The 24,828-nt window shown below is 44.8% G+C and overlaps 1 protein-coding gene and 1 pseudogene across 1 annotated transcript in view; both read right to left on the minus strand.

Moving 5' to 3' along the window:
* Positions 1-8: 8 nt before the first annotated feature.
* Positions 9-15,462, minus strand: LOC124028297 (annotated as a pseudogene).
* LOC124028298 (potassium/sodium hyperpolarization-activated cyclic nucleotide-gated channel 2-like) overlaps positions 15,241-24,828 on the minus strand; it is a 17,605-nt gene continuing 8,017 nt past the window's right edge. Inside the window, exons 3-9 of the mRNA XM_046340400.1 lie at positions 19,988-20,192; positions 18,783-19,007; positions 17,929-18,090; positions 17,473-17,691; positions 16,818-16,964; positions 16,068-16,308; positions 15,241-15,716 (exon numbers count right to left, since the gene is read on the minus strand). Of these exons, the coding sequence (XP_046196356.1) occupies positions 15,526-15,716; positions 16,068-16,308; positions 16,818-16,964; positions 17,473-17,691; positions 17,929-18,090; positions 18,783-19,007; positions 19,988-20,192 (1,390 nt within the window). The 3' untranslated portion in view covers positions 15,241-15,525. The remainder of the gene's footprint in view (positions 15,717-16,067; positions 16,309-16,817; positions 16,965-17,472; positions 17,692-17,928; positions 18,091-18,782; positions 19,008-19,987; positions 20,193-24,828) is intronic.

The raw sequence follows: 24,828 nt of genomic DNA on the forward strand, positions 1-24,828 counted from the left end.
GAGTTTACAGATTTGTCCAGTGCCAAGGCCAGTCTGAGCCTGGACCAGGCCGTCAAAGTCCATCAGCACGGTGTCACACACTGAACGGGGATGAGGGGTGTGGAAGAGCCTCCAGGGATCACACACAGATTGCCCCAGCCACCGCGCACACCACCTGAGAGAGAGACATTCACTTTGGTCAGTTGAATTGAGGCTGCACATGTGTGTTAATGAGCAAGTACGATATATATACTGTACCTTAATACTGAGAAAGGTCTGTTGTGGCATTAGCGTTTACTAGGAAACCTGATTGAGGGCTTTGATACAAAACCACCTGATAATGTTAAAATCCTCTGGATTGCTTTATTACTAATTTAAGACAACATACAGTACATATATTGGATTTCTTTGAACTGATATGTTTGCTAACTGTAGCAACAATGGTGAGGTGGTTATTATACATTGGGAAGAGAGGTGCAGCTCAGTTTTAAATGCTCACGTGGTGTACGGTAAGGACGTACCTGCGTGTCTCTCGATGAGGTCCTTGAGAGGAATTAGACATCTCCTCCTCCACTGTGCAGGGGGTGTTGACATGACCTGAGATGTTGAAGAGCTTTGTGCCTGAATTCCTCTCTCTGCCAAAGCCTAGGAACCACGTGCCACCACGGTGACAAATAGTGGGCGCCACGGCTACCGTTTCAACGTTGGCGACAGTTGTTGGGCAACCAAACACACCTTGGAGGGAACAAAATGGTCAACCAGTTTAGAACTAAACTTTTAGCAGAAAAGTTAAAGGATATTTGGATGTTATTGATGTAGAGGGTGTTCTGTTGAACCTCTAAATTGACCTATTATCATCAAAAAGATATCTTTGCCATGCCATGATTAGTTCCATATTCTGGTATTACTACATCATGGGGGGATCCATCTTCCTCTCCACCTCAGAAACTCACCAACGTCAGCAGGGAATGGGGGCTTCAGGCGGGGCTTCCCCTGCTTGCCCTCAAGGGACTCGATGAGTGCAGTCTCCTCTCCACAGATGTAGGCACCAGCCCCACGCATCACAAACACATCAAAGTCGTAGCCAGAGCCGCAGGAGTTCTTCCCAATCAGACCAGCTGCATAGGCCTCGTTGATGGCCACCTGAGGTCAAAACCAGGATCAAATCAAATGTATTTATAAAGCCCTTCTTACATCAGCTGATATCTCAAAGTGCTGTACAGAAACCCAGTCTAAAACCCAAACAGCAAGCAATGCAGGTGTAGAAACATGGTGGCTAGGAAAAACTCCCTAGAAAGGCCAGAATCTAGGAAGAAACCGAGAGAGGCCAGTCCTCTTCTGGCTGTGCCGGGTGGAGATGGCCAAGATCAAAGAAGACATCATTCAAAATCAAAATCAATTACCTTAAAAGGAACCATATATGTGTTGAACGTACTAGGAACATTGGAAAAGGTGAAAAAGTGTGCCACATCTAAGAAGAGTAAGCATAACTGTTTAGATTTAGAGATCAACCTCTAAACCATTGTAGTTATGAATTTGTTTTCCCTTTTCATGCAGTCCACGCTCTCACCTGCAGGTTGGAGGACTCATTGTAGAACTCTCCCCTGATGTAAATGTAGGCAGCGCGGGCTCCCATGGCCCTCCCGGCCACCAGGCAGCCCTCCACCAGCTTGTGTGGGTCGTTACGCATGATCTCCCTATCCTTACAGGTGCCAGGCTCTCCTTCATCGGCATTCACCACCAGGTACTTTGGTCTAAGGATCAGATGAAGGGGGGATAGGAGTTTTAGATTCCTTGCTCAGGTCAAAGTTGGCAGTGTCAAATGGGGGTGTAGGGTAAAGTTGCACCTGGATTCTATTTTGGGTAAGCTTAGCATTCTCCCCACTAATGGTTAAGATTAGTATTGGGGGAGGGAAACCTGATCCTAGATCAGTACCTAGGGGAAACGTCACAACGGAGCATCACATGAGCAACATATGCAGTACCATTGACCTGCCATCACTGGGCTTGTTCATGAAGCCCCACTTCATGCCGGTGGGGAACCCTGCTCCACCTCTCCCCCGCAGCCCTGAAACTTTGATCTCGTTGAGGATCCAGTCCACTCCCTTCAGCAGGATCTCCTTGGTCTTGTACCAGTCACCACGACTTTGAGCTCCCTTTAGCCTGGAGCGACATAGGGAGAGAGAAATAATATGACACCCAATTCCTAAGAATACTATACGACTGATTGATTAAGTAATATGCATGGAATGTTATATAATTGTACAGATGAAAAATGATGGTCCAAGCTCTCATAACCCAAAGGCCAGCATTTCTGACATTGTGTAGAGTGTTATTGTGTATAGAGAACAGTTTGTAATGGTACCTCCAGTCATGTCGGCCATACAGGTTGGTGAAAATTCTATCCTGGTCAGCCAGGGGTCCAAATGTTGTCTTTTTTGGTGGTGCCTAAAAGAGATTGCAAAACATTATGCCTAATAGTCTAAATACAATATAGAATATTTGCTACCAATAGTCTGGAACTGTCAAGTTTGCACTTTACACAGCTTGTGGAAGGATACCTCAACAGTTGTGCTGTTAAATCGTGTGATGGACGTCACTCTGCCTTGACAGACAGCAACTGGGCCGGCCCAGAGCCGCAGCTCATGACCAAAGCCAACCGGGACAGGGACAGCATCCTGATACCTGGTTGCAGGACAGGAAGCAGTCAAGTCGATAGTTCAAATCATTTGAAATGTAGCCACAATACAATTATATTCATTGGTCAACATCCAGGGCAGGCTTCAGTTCCATCCCCATTACAAAAGCTCAAGCAACAACATTACAAAACCCAATGGCAATGTGACACGACCCAAATACAACACAAAAACATTAGGCGCCGTTACATGAATTAGCATCCATGTCCATCATAAAATCCATGCCAAGGAAGCATACCGATTGCTTATGTCAGGCAACTCTTTTCGTCGCCACTGAACAAAGAATACTGTTGTCATTGTCAACTCAATACATTAACTTAGCTAGCTAATCAGATGTGTTAGTTAGATAAGGATGCATAGCACTGAAATTGTAACCTTTCACAGGCCAAATGTTCAAAGGTGTGTAAGGAGACATCGTCAAATATCTAGCTAAAAGCCAAACACATTTCCCCTGGCACAGCACTACCAGGACCTGCAAACGTCCCACCATGACCTCCACTTTGTGATAGCTAACGTTACAGTAGCTAGCTAGCATGCTAAACAGGCTACGACAATCGACTTCTGATGCATAAAACTGCTCCAAGTCTCAAAATAATCGTATTATTTTTGTTACGTTTTGGATGATATAATAATGTAGCTATGAAAATAACAAAATCACCAATGTTTTTTGTTGCAAAAGTGGTCTTCGTACCTTGGTGTTGAATCCCGAACCTGTGTTACAAAATTACGTTCTTCTTTTCTATGAGGTTTCTATGAGGCATCCAATTTGTTGCATTACCGCCACCTACCAGACTGGAGTACAACTCCCTAATTTACACTTGGCTTGATAGATAAAATGTAACAAATAAATACCATACCCTCTAACACTACGCTCACAAATGTCAAAATTATATCAAATACAATTTACACCACCCTACTGTACTAATTAAATGCATGTATTCCTACCTCATCATCCTGAATTAAAATTTTATTTGTTTTCAATTTAACCAGGCAAGTCGGTTAGGAATACATTCTTTTTTACAATTACAGCCTAGGAACAGTGGGTTAACTGCCTTGTTCAGGTGTAGAACAACATATTTTTACCTTGTCAGCTCAGGGATTTGATCAAGCAACTTTTCCATGCCATGAAAAGTGTGTTGGCCCAACACTCTAACCACTAGCCTACCTGCAGCCCCGAGGAAAGGATGGGACATCACCACTTAACACACACCCTGTAACTCTTGATGTCAAATCTCGTACACCCAAATACCTCTCTGCAACTACCACCACAACTTAAATGTTCTGTGACTTACATTCCATCACTGCAGTACAATTGATAACTATAACTATAAATGCTAAAAATCCAATCTTACTGAAACACATTCACTTGATGGCCTATCCCTCTGTACTGGTACAGATCTACCACTCACACCACTCCTCTCAGGATCCCTCCCCCTTGACCCATCTTCCTCTACTGTCTTCACTGCCTCAGCATATGACAACTTCTGCTCTACTCTGACCCTGGAAACCTCAACCTGTCTCTCTCGCACGGGACATTTCTGAACCCCAGCCCCATGGGCACCCCTACAATTAACACGTTCCACTACTTTCCCCAATGCTACACATTCCTTTGTCTCATGCCCTTCTGCACACTTCTCACACCTAGGAACGTCCCTCCTACACACTGCTGCCACATCCCTATAAGCTTGACACCTGTAACAACGTAATGTATTTGGTACAAAAGCTCATACATGATAATACGGCACTTCTCCTGACATACATCTTGTTCTTGCCTTCTCAAGGTACGCCATTTAACAGGCTGTCACAATCTCCATACAATCAGCACAAACCCCTTGGGATGTGGCGCTCAACAGTGCATCCCACAGCTTCGTCTTGATGTGCTTCTTTACCTCCCTACAAAATAATGAGCAGAAGCAGCAGCAGCAGATTCTTCTTCTGTAATAGCTTGGCGGTCCGCAAACAATCGTTTAAGTGCATGCCGCCACCTACGATCACTCATGATCTGTACGATCACTCAGGATCTGTCCAATTCTGTACTACCATGAAAAAAATGTTTTTAAAAAATCCCTACTAACTTCTACCACACCATATGTCCCCCACATTTACAACACGTAACCTTCACATTGCTCCCACATTCACCGTAATCATGTTCGCCTCCAACACTTGGCACATATTTTCCTTCCTTTACATTGAACAGCTACATTTCCCATTCTTTAGCTTTTTATTCTTCTTTAAGGTTTCATGGCAGTCTACACCTATTGGTGTACTGCTACCACCTACTCTATGGGTAGTGAACGAAATATAAAAATAAACATCTTATACAATACAAAAATCAAATAAATACAAAACATCCCCACCCCACTCCTTCAGTGATAATCCAAATCACATCCCTACACAGGCCCAGGTGCCTGTATGGACACAACATTCATCGACGGGATTCCTTGTAATACCTCTGCTGTAAAATCCCTGAGTCCCAAAAAACCTTCAGCTGCACTCACAACAATGCCTATTTTCTCTGATTTCATCGCTGTGCACTTTATAACCAATGCAATAAATAATACAACGTCCACCCTTTTATGTCAGGATCCTGTTGGCGAGTAATATTTAGTGATGTCTCTAATCCAACTACCATGGTTTCTTCAATGTTACTCCCTTCTTCCACTCTTCTCACCACCTCCAGATAGGCGACATGCCCGTATTCTTGCCACCTCGGTCTCCATCACCCTAACAGAGCACTTCATGAATTCTGGCGCATGCTCGCCACCACAATTGTAGCATTTCGCCTCATGAGCGGAAGCTAATACCTCTCGCCCGGAAACAGTCCGCCTCGGAAATGGTCCGGGTGCCGCAATTGCAAGGTATTTGAAACTTTTCTAACATCCAAAAATGAGTTACCTCAGGTTCATTCAGCCGTTCCTATAGGGAAATAAATGGGGAAAGAACAGGGTTTTGGGATGAATGCAGAAAATTCACTTTAGCGGTACTAGAGGACCAGCACTTGTGATCCTTAAACCCCACCCACACAAAATGTATGATAGGAAGATGACATGTTGGGCCTATGGGATTGGGCGATCAGCACTAACCAGACTATTGTTGGTTGTAGGAATGCATGGGAAATGGCAGATGTCAAGATTGAGTCTGATGCATCTACCAGTGAGAGGAGTGAGAATGAGAATTCTGGATGGATGACTGTCGCTAAACGTCGGAGTAAGATAGCCAAAGTGTCAGTTGAAATGCAGTTTAGTAAGCAGAAGGCTCACACTCCAACTTCTCAGTTTGTAGTGGGAGTAGGGTTTAGGGATAAGGAGATGTACGTTGGGAATCCGTTCTATGTTTACAAAATGGTGAAGAATGCATTGTGTGCTGTGGAGTCTGTGAGAGTGACCAGAGGTGGAATTGTATTGCTCTGTTGTGCATCGGAAAGCAAAATCAGTGAGCATTGAACCTCAGGAGTAAGGTATGGTGGCCATGCATGGACAAGGCTGCAAAGAGACACTTCAAGTCATGCCATGGTTGTCAGATTGTACCACGACCAGATGTGCCAAAACTGCTGAGACCCACAGCGCTACCTGATGGGCCGTGGCAGGACGTTGCCACTGACCTATTGGGTCCACTACCAACAGTACACTCAATACTAGTAGTTGTAGACTACTACAGCAGATAGTATGAATATGATATCATGCAACTACAACAGAAAAGGTGATTGGAGACTATTTTCAGTCGTCATGGTCTACCACTAACAATCCGGTCTGATTGTGGCCCACAGTACATATAATCGCAATTCCAGAACTTCTGCCAGGAAAATGGGTTACAGCAGGTAAAAACAATGCAAAAATGGGCACAGGCAATGGTGAAGTGGAGTGGCAAAATGCTTCCCTCATGAAATGGATTCGCATTGCACAAGCTGAGGGGCTGGACTGAAAGCGGGAGCTACGCAAGTACGTGACAGTATATAGATCCACTGATCACTCTACCACGGGCAGGAGCCCAGCTGAGCTCCCTTTCAAAAGGAAAATGAGGGGAAAGCTCCCAGATATAGCTACACCACGGAGTTACCTGGAGACACGGGACTATGATGCCGAGCAGAAAGGAAAGTCCTAAATCTATGCAGACAACCGTCGCAGAGCCAAACACTCTGATGTGGTCATCAGAGATCAGGTTCTCCTACAACAGGACAAAACAGACAAGTTCACAACAACTTTCAACAAGATACCACACATGGTGATCAATAAAGAGGGAAACAATGTGGTTGTTCAATCTCAAACTGGAGCCAGGTATTTAAGGAATACAACATTTGTGAAGAGGTATATAATTGAGGAGCCGGATCCACAATCTAAGGACAACTAATCTGAGACAGTACATAGAATCCAAACCAGAGACCATCTGTGAGGGATCACTACAAAGACCAGACACCCATGCCAGTCAGGCCTCACAGACAAATTCAACTGCCACAGAAGTTAACAGACTTTGTCATTAAATAATTATCCTGATGCCAAGACTCTGAATATTTGAGTTATTTTGTGAAAAAGAAAATGTGAAAAATGTTTTGTCACAAAAGAAAGGGAAGTCCATTAGGAGAACAGAAATAATAAGACATTGAACAGATTTCAGTTGTTTATTGATAAGATAAAGGTTGCTATATACAGGTAAAGAATAAGTGCTGTTGTGACATTGACGTTCATATCCATGTAAAGGAGGGATGTTGTGTATTGACATGACATACTGAGATAGGACGTCACCACGTCAGTAAAGTAATGTGGGGATTACACAGATAGTGATGGAGTAAAGACATGAAGTTTACCTCTGAGTCTGATTAATTTCATTCAGTATAATATCTTAACTTAATACGAGTTGTAAGTATTAGATTGAACACACCACTGTTATACTGTGCCATTATTTGCCTGTTTATGCCCCGCCTGTTAGATTCTTTTCATTTTCCTTTGACCTCTCTCATCATAAAGCGGTTTTTGCCCACAGGACTGTTGCTGACTGGATATTTGTTGTTTGTCGCAACATTCTCGGTAAACCCTAGACACTGTTGTGCGTGAAAAGCCCGTTTCTGAGATACTGAAACTGGTGCGCCTGGCTTCGACGATCAAATCATGCTCAAAGTTGCTTAGGTCACTATTTTTGTTCAATCAAACAGTAACTGAATGCCTCAATGCCCGTCTGCCTGCTTTATATAGCAATCCATGACCACGTGACTCACTGTCTGTAGGAGTGAACCATTTTTGTGAACGGCAAACCAAATAAACTGGCCACTGAGTGTATATCACCCCCTCATGTTTTATTCAACGAGGCACCTTCATTTTGTGTCTATCTGTCTCTGTCTGTCAACATATCGGTCATTAGCAATGTCCTTTTTCAATTCATAAGTGCCATTTTTTTCGCATAAGAGCTAAATAAATTGTATTTACATGTGCCATAATACACATAATATACAATCAAATAAAGCATCATCTCCTTCAGCTAATGAGAAATAAATTGATAATTTCAGCCTCCAGTATTTATGCTGCAGTAGTTTATGTGTCGGGGGGCTAGGGTCAGTTTGTTATATCTGGAGTACTTCTCCTGTCCTATTCGGTGTCCTGTGTGAATTTAAGTGTGCTCTCTCTAATTCTCTCTTTCTTTCTCTCTCACGGAGGACCTGAGCCCTAGGACCATGCCTCAGGACTACCTGACATGATGACTCCTTGCTGTCCCCAGTCCACTTGGCTGTGCTGCTGCTTCAATTTCAACTGTTCTGCCTTATTATTATTGGACCATGCTGGTCATTTATGAACATTTGAATATCTTGGCCATGTTCTGTTATAATCTCCACCCGGCACAGCCAGAAGAGGACTGGCCACCCCACATAGCCTGGTTCCTCTCTAGGTTTCTTCCTAGGTTTTGGCCTTTCTAGGGAGTTTTTCCTCGCCACCGTGCTTCTACACCTGCATTGCTTGCTGTTTGGGGTTTTAGGCTGGGTTTCTGTACAGCACTTTGAGATATCAGCTGATGTACGAAGGGCTATATTCCTGCTGTCAGTATGCCAATACACACTCAAAACTTGAGACATATGTGGCATTGTGTTGTGTTATAAAACTGCACATTTTAGAGTCTCCTTTTATTGTCCACAGCACAAGGTGAACCTGTGTAATGCTCATGCTGTTTAATCAGCATCTTGATATGCAACACCTGTCAGTTGGATGGATAATTTTGGCAAAGAAGAAACTCACTAACAAGGATATACATAAATTTGTGCACAACATTTTTGATAAATAATCTTTTAGTTTTTTATTTCAGCTCATGAAACATGGGACCAACACTTTACATGTTATATTTATGTTGAGCATTGGTAAAGCCTAATTTAAGGGGTTACAAAAGGTAAAATATTAAACAGCATTATCGCAAATGTCCTCACTAACCTAATGCCGAAAACTACTAGCCACTACTAGCTATCTCTGGCATCGTGAGATGAAGTAACATTGCTAAGTAACATTACATGTACAGTGCCTTCAGAAAGTATTCAAGTATTTTCTTTTAGCCCTTTTTCGTGGTATCCAATTGTTGTAGTAGCTACTACCTTGTCTCATCGCTACAACTCCCGTACGGGCTCGGGAGAGACGAAGGTTGAAAGTCATGCGTCCTCCAATACACAACCGAACCAAGCCACACTGCTTCTTAACACAGCGCGCATCCAACACGGAAGCCAGCCGCACCAATGTGTCGGAGGAAACACCGTGCACCTGGCCACCTTGGTTAGCGCACACTGCGCCCAGCCCGCCACAGTAGTCGCTGGTGCGCGATGAGACAAGGACACCCCTACCAACCAAGCCCTCCCCTAACCCGGGCGACGCTAGGCCAATTGTGCGTCACCCCACGGACCTCCCGGTCGCGGCCGGTTACGACAGAGCCTGGGCGCGAACCCAGGGACTCTGATGGCACAGCTGGTGCTGCAGTACAGCACCCTTAACCACTGCGCCACCCGGAAGGCCAGTATTCACACTACTTGACTTTTTCCACATTTTGTTGTGTTACAGACTATATTTAAAATGGATTCAATTGCAATTTTGTGTCACTGGCCTACACACAATACCCCATAATGTCAAAGTTTAATTACATTTTATGATTTTTTTTCTCCAAATTCATTAAAAAAGAAAAGCTGAAATGTCTTGTGTCAATAAGTATTCAACCCCTTTGTTATGGCAAGCCTAAATAAGTTCAGTAGTAACAATTTGCTTAACAAGTCACATAATAAGTTGCATGGACTCACTGTGTGTTTAACATTATTTTTGAATGACTACCACATCTCTGTACCCCACACATACAATTATATGTAAGGTCCCTGAGTCAAGCAATTAATTTCAAACACAGATTCCACCAGAAAGACCATTGAGGTTTTCCAATGTCTTGCAAAGAAGGGCACCTATTGGTAGATGGGTAAAAATTAAAAGGCAGACAGAAGTTATTAATTACACTTTAGATGGTGTATCAATACACAGAGTCACTGCAAAGATACAGGCATCCTTCCTAACTCAGTTGCTGGAGAAGAAGGAAACTGCTCAAGGATTTCACCATGAGGCCAATGGGGACTTTAAAACAGTTAAGAGTTTAATGGCTATGATTGGGCTGAAAACTGGGGATGGATCAAAAACATTGTAATTACTCCACAATACTAACCTAAATGACAGAGTGAAAAGAAAGAAGCCCGTATAGAATACACATATTCCAAAACACGCATCCCGTTGCAATAAGGCAATAAAGTAAAACGTGGGAAAGAAATTAACTTCATGTCCTGAATACAAAGTGTTATGTTTGGGGCAAATCTAACACAACACATCACTGAGTATCACTCTTCATATTTTCAAGCACAATGGTGGCTGAATCATGCTATGGGTATGCTTGTCATCGGCAAGGACTAGGGAGTTTTTTAGGAAAAATATTTACGAAATAGACCTAAGCACATGCAAAATCCTAGAGGAACACCTGGTTCAGTCTGCTTTTCAAGAGACACTGGGAGACAAATTCACCTTTCACAAGGACAATTACCTAAAACACAAGGCCAAATATACACTGGAATTGCTTACCAAGATGACATTGAATGTTCTTGAGTGGCCTAGTTACAGTTTTGACTTAAATCGGCTTGAAAATCTATGGCAACAACCAGCTTGACAGAGCTTGAAGAGGGGGAGAAGGGCCTTGGTCAGGGAGGTAACCAAGAACCCAATGATCACTCTGACAGAGCTCCAGAGTTCCTCTGTGGAGATGGAAGAACCTTCCAGAAGGACAACCATCTCTGCAGCACTCCACCAATCAGGCCTTTATGGTAGTGACCAGAAAGACGTCACTCCTAAGTAAATGGCACATGACAGCCCGCTTGGAGTTTGCCAAAAGGCACCTAAAGACTCTCAGACAATGAGAAACAAGATTCTCTGGTCTGATGAAACCAAGATTGAACTCTTTGGCCTGAATGCTAAGCATCACATCTGGAGGAAATCTGGCACCATCCCTACAGTGAAGCATGGTGGTGGCAGCATCATGCTGCTGTTTTCAGTGGCAGGGACTGGGAGTCTAGTCAGGATCGAGGGGAAGATGAATGGAGCAAAGTACAGAGAGATCCTGCTCCAGAACGCTGAGGACTTCAGACTGGGGCAAATCTTCACCTTCCAACAGGACAACAACCCTAAGCACACAGCCAAGACAATGCAGGAGTGGCTTTGGGAAAAGTCTCTGAATTTCGTTGAGTGGCCCAGCCAGAGCCCGGACTTGAATCCGATTGAAGATATTTCGAGAGACCTGAAAATAGCTGTGCAGAGATGGTCCCCATCCAACCTGACAGAGCTTGAGAGGATCTGCAGAGAAGAATGGTAGAAATTCCCCAAATTCTAGTGTGCCAAGCTTGTAGCGTCATACCCAAGAAGACTTGAGGCTGTAATCGCTGCCAAAGGTGCTTCAACAAATTTCTGAGTATAGGGACTGAATACCCTGTTTTTTCTTTGTCATTATGCGGTATTGTGTAGATTGATGAGGAAAAAAACTATTTAATCAATTTTAGAATAAGGCTGTAATGTAACAAAATGTGGAAAAAATCAAGAGGTCTAAATACTCTCCAAATGCACTGTATGTGGGGGACTGGGTGTGAAGAGGGGTGTCATGGTTTTCATGTGGTGAAGGAGAGTCGGACCATAACGCAGCGTGGTTATATTGACTCATGTTTAATAAAAACGGATAAACATGAACACTACAAAACAATAAACGTGGAAAACCAAAAACAGCCCTATCTGGTGCAAAACACAGAGACAGGAACAATCACCCACAAAACCCAACACAAAACAGGCTACCTAAATATGGTTCCCAATCAGAGACAATGACTAACACCTGCCTCTGATTGCGAACCATATCAGGCCAAACATAGAAATAGACAAACCAGACACACAACATAGAATGCCCACCCAGCTCACGTCCTGACCAACACTAAAACAAGGAAAACACATACGAACGATGGACAGAACGTGACAGAACCCACCCCCCCCAAGGTGCGGACTCCGAACGCGCAACCTAAACCTATAGGGGAGGGTCTGGGTGAGCATCTCTCCGCGGTGGCGGCTCTGGCGCTGGACCCCACTCCATAATTGTCTTAGTCCACCTCCTTAGTGTCCCTTGAGTGGCGACCCTCGCCGCTAACCTTGGCCTAGGAAACCTAACAATGGGCCCCACTGGACTGAGGTAGCTCAGGACCGAGGGGAAGCTCGGGACCGAGGGGAAGCTCGGGACCGAGGGGAAGCTCGGGACCGAGGGGAAGCTCGGGACCCAGGGGAAGCTCGGGACCAGGGGAAGCTCGGGACCCAGGGGAAGCTCGGGACCCAGGGGAAGCTCGGGAGTGAGAGGAAACTCAGGCAGGTTGATGGATCTACCAGATCCTGGCTGGCTGGTGGTTCCGGCAGATCCTGGCTGACTGGCAGATCCTGGCTGACTGGCGGATCCTGGCTGACTGGCGGATCCTGGCTGACTGGCACTTCTGGCGGATCCTAGCTGACTGGCACTTCTGGCGGATCCTGGCTGACTGGTGGATCCTGGCAGACTGGCGGATCCTGGCTGAATGGCGGATCTAACTGATCCTGGCCGACTGGCGGATCCTGGCCGACTGGCGGATCCTGGCCGACTGGCAGTTCTGGTGGATCCTGGCTGACTGGCGGATCCTGGCTGACTGGCGGATCCTGGCTGACTGGCAGTTCTGGCGGATCCTGGCTGACTGGTAGTTATGGCAGATCCTGGCTGACTGGCGGATCCTGGCCAACTGGCAGTTCTGGTGGATCCTGGCTGACTGGCGGATCCTGGCAGACTGGCGGATCCTGGCAGACTGGCGGATCCTGGCAGACTGGCGGATCCTGGCAGACTGGCGGATCCTGGCGGATGCTGGCACACTGGCGGATCCTGGCTGAATGGCGGATCCTGGCTGACTGGCAGATCCTGGCAGACTGGCGGATCCTGGCACACTGGCGGATCCTGGCACACTGGCGGATCCTGGCACACTGGCGGATCCTGGCACACTGGCGGATCCTGGCAGACTGGCGGATCTAACTGATCCTGGCCGACTGGCAGATCCTGGCCGACTGGCAGATCCTGGCCGACTGGCAGATCCTGGTCGACTGGCAGATCCTGGCCGACTGGCAGATCCTGGCCGACTGGCAGATCCTGGCCGACTAGCAGATCTGGCAGATCCTGGCTGACTGGTGGATCCTGGCTGACTGGTGGATCTAACTGATCCTGGCAGACTGGCGACGCTGGTCAGACTGGCGGCGATGGGCAGACTGGCAACGCTGGGCAGACTGGCAACGCTGGGCAGACTGGCAACGCTGGGCAGACTGGCAACGCTGGGCAGACTGGCAACGCTGGGCAGACCGGCAACGCTGGGCAGACCGGCAACGCTGGGCAGACTGGGAGCACTGGCGGCGCTGGGCAGACTGGCGGCGCTGGGCAGACTGGCGGCACTGGCGGCGCTGAACTGGCGGGATACTCCGGCAGCGCTGGAGAGGAGAAAGGCTCTGGCTGCGCTAAACAGGCGGGAGGCTCCGGCAGCGCTGTAGAGGAGGAAGGCTCTGGCTGCGCTGAAAAGGCGGGAGGCTCCGGCAGCAGCGCCGAAAAGGCGGGAGGCTCCGGCAGCAGCGCCGGACAGGCGGGAGACTCCGGCAGCAGCGCCGGACAGGCGGGAGACTCCGGCAGCAGCGCCGGAGAGGCGGGAGACTCCGGCAGCAGCGCCGGAGAGGCGGGAGACTCCGGCAGCAGCGCCGGAGAGGCGGAACCACCTGCAGGGAGGAGACAGAGAGACAGCCTGGTGCGTGGGGCTGCCACAGGAACCACCAGGCTGGGGAGACCTTCAGGAGGCTTGGTGTTAGGAGGCACCTGAAGGACCGGGCTGTGGGGGAGCACTGGAGCTCTGGTGCGCAACCTTGGCACCACTTCCCCAGGCTGGACAACTACTCTAGCCCGGACCCTCCAGAGCGCAGGCACAGGTTGAACCGGGCTGTGGGTAAGCACGGGAGATCTAGTGCTTACTACACACACCTCTCCCTTAGGCTCCACTCCCACATTTGCCCGGCACGAGCGGTGCGCAGGCAGAGGATGCACTGCACCCTCCCAGCGCCCCGGAGACACATCACGCAGAGCCGGTGCAGGATAACCTGGACCAAAACTGCGTACCGGCGACCAGACCCGCTGAGCAGGCACCATACGCCCTGGCTCAATGCCCACACTCGCATGGCACTTTCAGGGGGCTGCCCTATAGCGCACCGGGCTATGGGCACACACTGGCGACACCGTGCGCTTAACCGCATAACACGGTGCCTGACCAGTAATGCGCTGCTTATAATAAGCACGAGGCGTGAGCTCAGGTCTGCTACCTGACTTAGTACCACACCTCATCTGCCCCCCCCAAAAAATGTTTTGGGGCTGCCTCTCGTACCTGTCGCACTGCCATGCTGCCTCCTCACGTCGCCAGCTCCTCTCTCCGGCTGCCTCCACCTGTTCCCATGGAAGGCGATCCTTTCCCGCCAGGATCTCCTCCCAGGTGTAGCAACCCTTGCCGTCCAATACATCCTCCCATGTCCATTCCTCCTGTGATGCTGGCCGCTGTTGTTGCTGCTGCTGCTGCTGCTGTCGTCGCTGCTGTTTACCACGCCGCTTGGTCCGAGTTGGGTGGGTGATTCTGTCATGGTTTTCTTCATCTGAAGGAGAGTCGGACCAAAACGCAGCGTGGTTATATTGACTCATGTTTAATAAAAACGGATAAACATGAACACTACAAAACAATAAACGTGGAAAACCAAAAAACAGCCCTATCTGGTGCAAAACACAGAGACAGGAACAATCACCCACAAAACCCAACACAAAACAGGCTACCTAAATATGGTTCCCAATCAGAGACAATGACTAACACCTGCCTCTGATTGAAAACCATATCAGGCCAAACATAGAAATAGACAAACCAGACACACAACATAGAATGCCCACCCAGCTCACGTCCTGACCAACACTAAAACAAGGAAAACACATACGAACGATGGAGAGAACGTGACAAGGGGGGTACTATTAATTTTTATTTAATATTTTGTTTTGATGTACATTACTGTTATTTTATCTGTTAAAAAGGGAAGCTCATTGATATATTTATACACTTGTTTCCATTGTAATATGCTTCTTAATAAACATATTTGAAGCATAACTTTCTATAAGTAGGTTCCCAAACTAAAAACAAGAGCAACATGTCCATTGACTGTCAGATTTTTATCAGTTGAATGCCCTCCATCTTGTCACATAGGTTTCCACTGTGCTGCCTGTGTCAACTCTCCTCTGAGCCCATAAGTGTCAGTCAGTCTGTGAAGGGTTCTCGCCCCTGTACCCGGTCCAGACGGTCCACAGCCACGCTCTCAAAGGCCCTCCTCATCAGCGGGTGCTCCTCCAGGACTTCGTTGAAGCTGTCCACACTCAGGGAGTAGAGGCGGCAGTACGTATCAGCCCTTACGCTTGCCGTCCGACGTCCACGGGTCAGCAGGCAGATCTCTAAGGGAGGAGAGGAGATTTAATTCAGTTTATCCCCATGTACTCAACATGCATGTGATGTTTAACGTAAATAATATTTCCCAATAAAGTTGTCTGTATAAAATAGTTACATTGATTGTTTCGCAGTGTTCGGATGCTAGGGTATTAAACAGAATTGAGTAAAGAGTAGGGAAGAAGAGTAGCGATATAGAGGAAGGCAAGGATAGAAGAAAGAGAAAGGGGAGAGTAGAAACATGACTTGAGGACAAAGGAAGAGAGTTGAGAGAAGAGTAAATCAAAGGGGTGAATGAGAAAAGAGGGTATAAGACACTGGTGGTGAGCGCTTTGAAACCAAACTCGCAAACAGCTCACCCCCAAAGTAGGCTCCATCGCTAAGCTGTATCTCTTTTTTTCCGCGGGGGAGCACGGTAACACAGCCGTGTTGGACAAAGTACATCTTCCGCCCCAGTGTTCCCTCCCGTATGATGAAGTCATTAGGCTGAAAGACCTCAAAACGCAGCTTGGTCAAAATCACCGTTACAAAATGAGGATCTGTATTGGCAAACAGTGGCATGTTGGCTACCAACCCACGGCAGTTGAAGCTCACAATTTCCTAATGGAGAAAAGAAGAGAAGAGAGGAATCATTAAGAACAGAATGTCTATACAGTACAAGAGTACTGTAGATAGTCTGTGACAGTGAAACAGAGATAGACCACATCTTGGGCAAATATAAATAGTTTTCTTTGTCTTTCTACACTACCGGTCAAAAGTTTTAGAACACCTACTCATTCAAGGGTTTTTCTTTATTTTTACTATTTTCTACATTGTAGAATAATAGTGAAGACATCAAACTATGAAATAACACATATGGAATATTGTAGTGTCCAAAAAAGTGTTAAACAAATCAAAATATATTTTATATTTCAAATAGCCACCCTTTGATAATAGTAAAAATAAAGAAAAACCCTTGAATGAGTAAGTGTTTTAAAACTTTTGTCCGTTAGTGTATGTTTGCTCCAACTGTTTTGAAAGGGGAAATGGCAAGTATGTAAGGGTATAGACAGAGAGAGAGTGAAAGAGAGAGAGAGACAGAGAAGAGATTGAGGTGTAATGGAAGAGACCTCCTTGAGCGGGTCGCTGAGTTCTCCCAGAATACTGTCTTCGTCAAACATCTTGCCCTGGAAGCGAATCTCATAGTACTCATGGATCCTCTGCCTCACGTCCGCCGGCAGCTTATGGAACGACATGTACTGCTCCACCTGCTTATACTGAAAACATGGGTTCCAGGCAGAGAACATTGTGAGTGGGTGTGTTTAATTTGTTTTAACCTTATCCAGTAAGTCCTGTTGAGGTCAGAAGAACTCTTTTACAAGGGAGACCTGGCTAAGAGGCCATCATTGTAAATAAGAATGTGTTCTTAACTGACTTGCCTAGTTAAATAAAGGTTAATTAATAATATAATAATAATAATAATAATAATATATGCCATTTAGCAGACGCTTTTATCCAAAAGGACTTACAGTCATGTGTGCATACATTCTACGTATGGGTGGTCCCGGGGATCGAACCAACTACCCTGGCGTTACAAGCGCCATGCTCTACCAACTGAACTACTGTATGTGACCAATATTTTAAAAAGAGGGCAGCAAACTGTACATATTTGATGTAAAATGTAGATTTATGTGAACAACAAGAAAGAACAACAATGTACTAGAGTATATTTTTCTCATCTATTTGTAAAAGTACTCTGCTCATGTGAGTCAAAGAGCTGGGTACCTTATCTTGATACTGTCGTCGGGAGGCGTCTATGGACTGAACCAGGTTGGCGGCATGGCCCAGAAACATGGCATAGCAGGTGGCACCCACAATCATACTCATGATAGTCAGCCATACGTCCGTCATGCCCTCGGGAGCCTGGGCACCATATCCTATACACAACATGTGACTCATTGCCATGAACAAGGCATATGAGTACTGTAAATGCCATGTGGAATTCTGTGAAAGAGAGAAACAAGGGGTGAGGAGGCAAGACTGAAGTAGCAAAGGGATATTGAATAGGATGAATTCAATGTGCAGGATAATTTGATTGCTTTCTTACCTGGCTGATTATCTTGCTAACTATGTAAATTAACTTTGGGTGTTTTGAAAGGTGCTTAAAATAAACTGTATTATGATTATTTATTGTTATAAACCACAATGGGAATTTGCCGCCACCTTCCAGTCCTCACTCACCACCATGTTGTTCTTGGTAACCCAGCAATCTGGTGGGAAATCCTGCAACATGGGCACCATGAATTGCATGCAGCCGTCCCAATGACACAGCAGTAGCATCATACCAATCAGGTTTACTATACGCACAACAGCACTGGCCAGGTCATAGGTCATGTGGAATATCTGAGAGGGAGAAAATTTGTTATAGTTATAGAGAGGAATGTCAACACTGGCAAGGACTAACAATGGTTGTCTCCAAAATGGCACCCTACTCCCTTATTAGTGCAATACTTTTGACCAGGTCCCATAGGGCTCTGGTCAAAAGTAGAGCATTTTAAAGGTGACAGGGTGCCATTTGGGACACAGATTAATTGGTATACACACTAACATTGTAAAATCACTCAGTCAAAGATTCACTCATACTCATACTGTCTAGCAATTGATCCAATAGCCATACCTCTCTATTAGCATGAATACAGTGAGCTCCAAAAGTATTGGGACAGTGACATTTTTTTGTGTATTTTATACAATACCTTTTCTCCCCTAAAATGGGGGGACTATGTACAACAAGTGCTGTTATTTCACCTGATATGAATGAAAATACCCTTAAGTTAAATAATTTCAACTGCAGGTGCCGGAGTACAGAGTGTAATGAACAAATATGTGTCACTATCCCAATACTTTTGGAGCTCATGCTAATAGAGAGGTATGGCTATTGGATCCATTTCTAGACAGTATGAGTATGAGTGAATCTTTGACTGAGTGATTTTACAATGTGAGTGTGTAAGTACACAGTGTTTAAGTATATAGCCTTATCCTACATGAAATATGCTCACAGTCCACAATTAAACTCTATCCTTCCCCCTCTCCCTCACCTCCTCCCACTGATGGATGTAGCGGATGAAGCGGGACAGTCTCAGCAGGCGCAGCAGGCTGAGGATCTTGGTGAAGCGGACGATACGGAGAGCACGGGCCGTGCGGTACACATCCGAAGCCTCCATCTGGGCCTCCAGGTCCACTATCAGGAAGATGTAGTCCATTGGGATGGAGGAGATGAAGTCCACCACGAACCAAGTCTTCAGGTAACGCATACGGATCACCTATGATTAAATTATTGATAGACTGATTGATTTGACCTTCATTAAATTACTGACTCAAACTGTATTTGTTAAGCACATTTCATACAATAAAATGCATCGGTGCAAAGGGTTTCACCTAGCTACAAAATGAATAATAAAACATATATAATAATAATTTCTAGACAAGGTGTAAATAGATATTGGTAGTAAAATAACAGTGGACTTGAGAGGCTAATGCAGCAAAGCCTGTCACTAGCAATAACACTCCCGGCCAGGCACACATACTCCCCACCGGAGACTGGGGTTCAGATGCACCATTGAGAGCATCTTGACTGGCTGCATCCCCGCTTGGTATGGCATCTGCTCGGCATCTGACTGTAAGGAGCTAAAGAGGGTAGTGCATACGGCCCAGTACATCACTGGGGCCGAACTCCTTACCATCCAGGACCTATATACCAGGTAGTGTCAGAGGAAGGCCCTAAAAATTGTCAAAGACTCCAGCCACCCAAGTCATAGACTGTTCTCTCTGCTATACCGCACAGCAAGCAGTACCGGAGTGCCAAGTCTGGGACCAAAAGGCACCTGAACAGCTTCTACCCTCAAAAGCCTTAAGACGAATGAACAGTTAGTAACATGGCTACCTGGACAATTTACATGAAATATCCTGATTGCCTAGCCACTTTTATCCTTATGTATCCACATGTATTATCTCAACTACTTTTTACCTGGCACTGGTACTCCTTGTATATAGCCTCTTTATTGTTTTAATTGTGTTACTATTTCATTTTTTGTTTAGCAATTAATTATATTTTTTAACTCTGCATTGTTGGGAATGGGCTCATAAGTAAGCATTTCAAAGTAAAAATCTACACCTGTTGTATTCTCAACATGTGACCAATAAAATTTGATTTGAAATACCTGTGTCCACCCTTCTTACTGTTCTCCCATTTGCCAATATCCCCCTTTGTTTCCAGCTGTTTTGAAAATGAGTGAAATGTAACCTTGGGGTCCAGGATGATCTGGTCGTCTCCCTCTAAGACGCCCGTGCGGAAGTTGAGGACCAGGTCGACCAGGAAGCAGGTGTCAGAGATGACGTTGAACGAGATCCAGGGCAAAGTTTTCTGGTCTTCAAAGAAGGTGATGCCCCAGGGGAGGATGACCAGGTTGCACATCATCAGGAGTAGCATCACAATGTCCCAATAGAACCTGGATAGGACGGGGGGTTGAGGTCAGGGAGTTGGGAAGAGCACAAATAGATCTGGGAACAGGCTGAGAGAGAAGTCCATTGTTACATCTTGTATTTCCACATCAAATTAAAGTATTGTGTTTCCACAGTATGTAAAGTTACTGTCAAACTTCAGGATCCAGAATAGTGAAAATCAATATGGCTCTTTCTATAAACGTAGGTAGGTACCAGAGAGGCTTAACTACACCGAGCAACTTGTTATAGCTGTGTCAAAAAACATTACTGTTCTGTCAATGCATTTATGGCAATGTAAATTGTTGTTATATCATATATTAAGCATTAATCACTGAAATCACACATCTAACTTGAACCCTGTAAGAATCATGGATATAGTTGTTGGACAGTTTTTTTGCATAGAGGTCTCAAAAATGCAGTGTAACTACATAACATTTCATTCTGTAGCTCAGTTGGTAGAGCATGGCGCTTGTAACGCCAGGGTAGTGGGTTCGATCCCCGGGACCACCCATACGTAGAATGTATGCACACATGACTGTAAGTCGCTTTGGATAAAAGCTTCTGCTAAATGGCATATATTATTATTATTATTATAACTCTATATGTTTTTTTTTTTTTGACTTAAGCTTTAACCTAGGCAAGTCAGTTAGGAACAAATTCTTATTTACAATGACGGCCGGTTATGGGGTAAAATAGTTTTCATTGGCACACAACTCCCCCCCCCAAAATCAGTTGGACAGGCATTAATTTGATTTCCACAGACGGGCCCATTTTTTCACGGGACCTCCTATGCGCGCACTTGCACACATTTTTTAAATTGGTGTAATAGTAAAGACCATAGGCAACTCGTGAGTTTCAGATTTGGGGCAGTTTACAATTTATCCTACCATTTCTACCGCTCTGCATGCCAGTTATGAATATTTATACATGCACATTTTCGTGGAACAGTTTTTATTTCCATAATAATCTTTTCGTTTCTCAAAATCATTGTCACGTGGTTACTCATACAAATCTGAAGTAAAATGATAAAAATGTAAAAATCCAACTATGGCTATAGCCTAGCCTCTGCCATATGGACAAATTGATACACTGTGATCTGCTGGTCGATTACCTATCAACTAGACTCCGTAACATCATCCTTTTCAATAGAAAGTGCAAACATAACGTCATAACATTAAGTTCTTAACAGTCAAGTCATAACATTTGAAAAAGCATGACATTTTATTTTTACTTCAGTTGTCATCTTCCTTTTTTTTATACAAGCAGAGGACAAGTTAACACAGTCTCTTGCTTACAGAGTAAGCCTGTCCTGTGGCTTGCACAGCCGACCCACCCATGAGTAACTATTGGCTCTGACGGGGTAGGATTAGGCCCACGAGCTGGAGAGCTTGGTGGGGTAGAAGCCTCACCTTCAGTTGGCTCATGTCTCAATTCTGCACCCCTTACCCTTAGGCCTGGACTGTGATCCAGCTCATCTAGGTGAGTTCTATGGCGTGTTCTGGTTTGTCTGCTGGTGGCTAAATAAATGAGAGCATATACTGTAACTCAGAGATGGAAATTATAGGCCTATACTCTATCATTCATTAAGTAAAATACATAGGACTAAAGCCGACAAAATAAAAACAGTAGAAAATATCCTGATGAAAATGTTGGTTCTTTCAATCAAATTAATCTCTTCTTCGTCTGTCTGTCCCTTTCTATCTGTCTTGACTTGCGCTATGGCTTATGAAGTTCAACATTGTATCAAGAGCTCACGCTGTAGTTAACACCTCCTGAGTGCAGGGGGCAGTATTTTGATTTTTGGATGAAAAACATACCCAAATTAAACTGTCTATTTCTCAGAATCAGAATCTAGAAAATGCATATACTTGTCAGATTAGGATAGAAAACACTCTAAAGTTTCCAAAACTGTCAAAATATTGTCTGTGAGTCTAACAAAACTGATATTGCAGGCGAAAACCTGAGGAAAATCAAACCAGGAAGTGGCCTCTATTTTGAAAGCTCCATGTTCCATTGCCTGCCTTTGCTCCATTTAAAGGGATATCAACCAGATTCCTTTTCCTATGGCTTCCCCATGGTGTGAACAGTCTTTAGACATAGTTTCAGGCTTTTATTTTTTTAAATTAGCGAGAAAGATCACATGGCTGGGTGCCAGCAGCGTTTTGTATGCGCAACAGCTTGGAGCAGCCATTTTCTCTCTCTCCTATTGAAGAAGCTACATTCCCGGTTGATATATTATCGATTATATATTGTAAAAACAACCTGAGGATTGATCATAAAAAAACGTTTGAAATGTTTCTACGAACATTACAGATACTATTTGGAATTTTCGTCTGCGATGTCGTGACCGCTCGAGCCTGTTGATTTCTGAACATAACGCGCCAACCAAATGGAGGTATTTTTGATATTTTTGAGTGCAAACATCCGAAGATCATCAAAGGTAAGCAATTTAATTTATTTATTTTCTGACTTTCGTGATCAATCTTATTGGCTGCTAGCTGTTTGTAATATTTTGCATACTGAGAGAGATGTGCTTAGATAAACGCTTGGTATACTTTCGCAGAAAAGCTTTATTGAAATCTGACACGCCAGGTGGATTAACAACAAGCTAACCTGTGTTTTGCTATATTGCACTCGTGATTTCATGAAAATTAAATATTTTTAGTGATTTAATTTGAATTTGGCGCTCTGCAATTCAACGGTGGTTGACGAAAATGATCCCGCTAACGGGATGGGTGCATCAAGAAGTTTCAAGAAGTAAACATTGTATCAACTAGCCTATTCCGCCGTGACCTCAAACTTTCCTGCTCTGGTGAACTGGCCGGTGAACTCCGGACAGAAAGCTGTGCACTTCCCACATTTCGGACTTCCCAAACACACTTGTGATTTGAAACAATCCACCACAAAAAAAATGTAAGAAGCGAATGATCCTCTGAGGTTAAGTCATGCTCCCTGGGGAAGTATTTTGAATGATTTTATTTAGACAGAAGTAATTGTAGAATTTTGGCGAATCATCTATTAACTTTAGGGCTATCCAGCATCCTAACATTGCACTGTGCTCCCGCCAACTTTCCTTTCCAATTCGCAAGAGGTTGAAACCAGAGATCAATATATAATGACGAGATGCTCATGTCTCCGCCCAAACAATGGAATATTTGTCCAAGCGACAAGCTTGGGTCTGCATATTATTCCCATAGAAACGCATTTGGGTTTATACTGGACAGACTTAGGCGAGAGTGAGCCCTCTCGCTTCACCTCATCCACTCTGCTAAAACTATAACACCGGAGAAAGCATCCGAGCGAGCAAAACAGCGCCCCTCTAATATGTAGCACATGTGTCTGATGCTGTCTGGACAGAAATAGTATGACATGGCATACTCTTTTGGTCCAAACAGCATCAGATACATACACATACTGATACAGAGGGGCGCTGTTTCGCTCACTCGGATGCTTTAACTGAAATTGATGCGTCTTTCTCTATTCTGTCGGCACTCGTCTCGGTCAACTAAATTACCATTATTTCAATGTTTTTGGATGGGCAAGGCAGTACGGTAGAGTGGCCAGGTCCCCTAACAGGCTAACCACACCGCTCGCGTCGCATGCACGAGCGTTGCAAAATACATGTAGAAATCTATGTTATTCAATTGTTGCACCCACACTGCTCGCGTGCGCCAATGAGTGTCTGCATTGCCAAAGGCAAAAAATAGAAATCAGTTCTATTTCTGAGCAGATCGCACTGCAAGTCCTGCCTCTCCCATCTCCTCATTGGTTTATAGAAGCAGGTACCCACGTACCATCTCCTCATTGGTTATAACCACGTGGGTGACTGAAAGATGAACGAGGTCAGTGGCGGTAATGCACCTAATTTATGAAAGTTGCCAATTGCAATATAATGTCAAGAGAAGAAAAAGCCTGGAAGGAAGAGAGATGACTAGAAACGATTTGGTTGACAGTTTTATGCTTGGATTAATTGGTGGAGTAGATGACCTTGTGCATTTCAGGTAAAATAACAACTTAATATTATATCCCAGGACAAATTAGCTAGCAACAGCAAGCAGGCTAAATAGGCTAATTAGCTAGCAAGTGCAAGCTAACTAGCTAAATTGCCATAAATGTTTAATGCTTTTCGACCTGTCCCCAAATTAATATAATTTGTTCAGAGTTTGTTTTGATATTTTAACCTGCATGTCATGATCGCGTTTGGTGTGGGGGGACAAAATAAATGTATGCACGATGACACACGCGTGCAGCTGGTTTGGGTTCCGTGTAAGGCCCGCCCATAATGCCGGCCCTGGCTGTTGTCATAGTCATAGCGCATGCGATGCAACAAAAGTCCAAGTGCAGGAAAAAAAGGTGTTCTGGAGGAATGTCCAGAATACTTTGGTTTCTTATTCGTTACACCGGTGAAGACAGTTGTGCCTGGATCCACGTTGGATCTAATATCCCTAGCGAATTGATGCTGATTTCTGTTGTTTTCTGCTTGATTGACAGTATGGTCTCGTTAGATTTAACAGAAAAAGCATCAAGGTAATGTTTTTGTGCCTCGGATTGGACACCGAGTCATACTGTGCAGTGTGCGCAATTGTGTAATGCGCAAAATCCTACGGTATCCCAAATGAATTATATTTACAACAAATTACC

This window comes from Oncorhynchus gorbuscha, unplaced genomic scaffold (genome assembly GCF_021184085.1).
Source record: "Oncorhynchus gorbuscha isolate QuinsamMale2020 ecotype Even-year unplaced genomic scaffold, OgorEven_v1.0 Un_scaffold_3986, whole genome shotgun sequence".
Classification (NCBI taxonomy): Eukaryota; Metazoa; Chordata; class Actinopteri; order Salmoniformes; family Salmonidae; genus Oncorhynchus; species Oncorhynchus gorbuscha.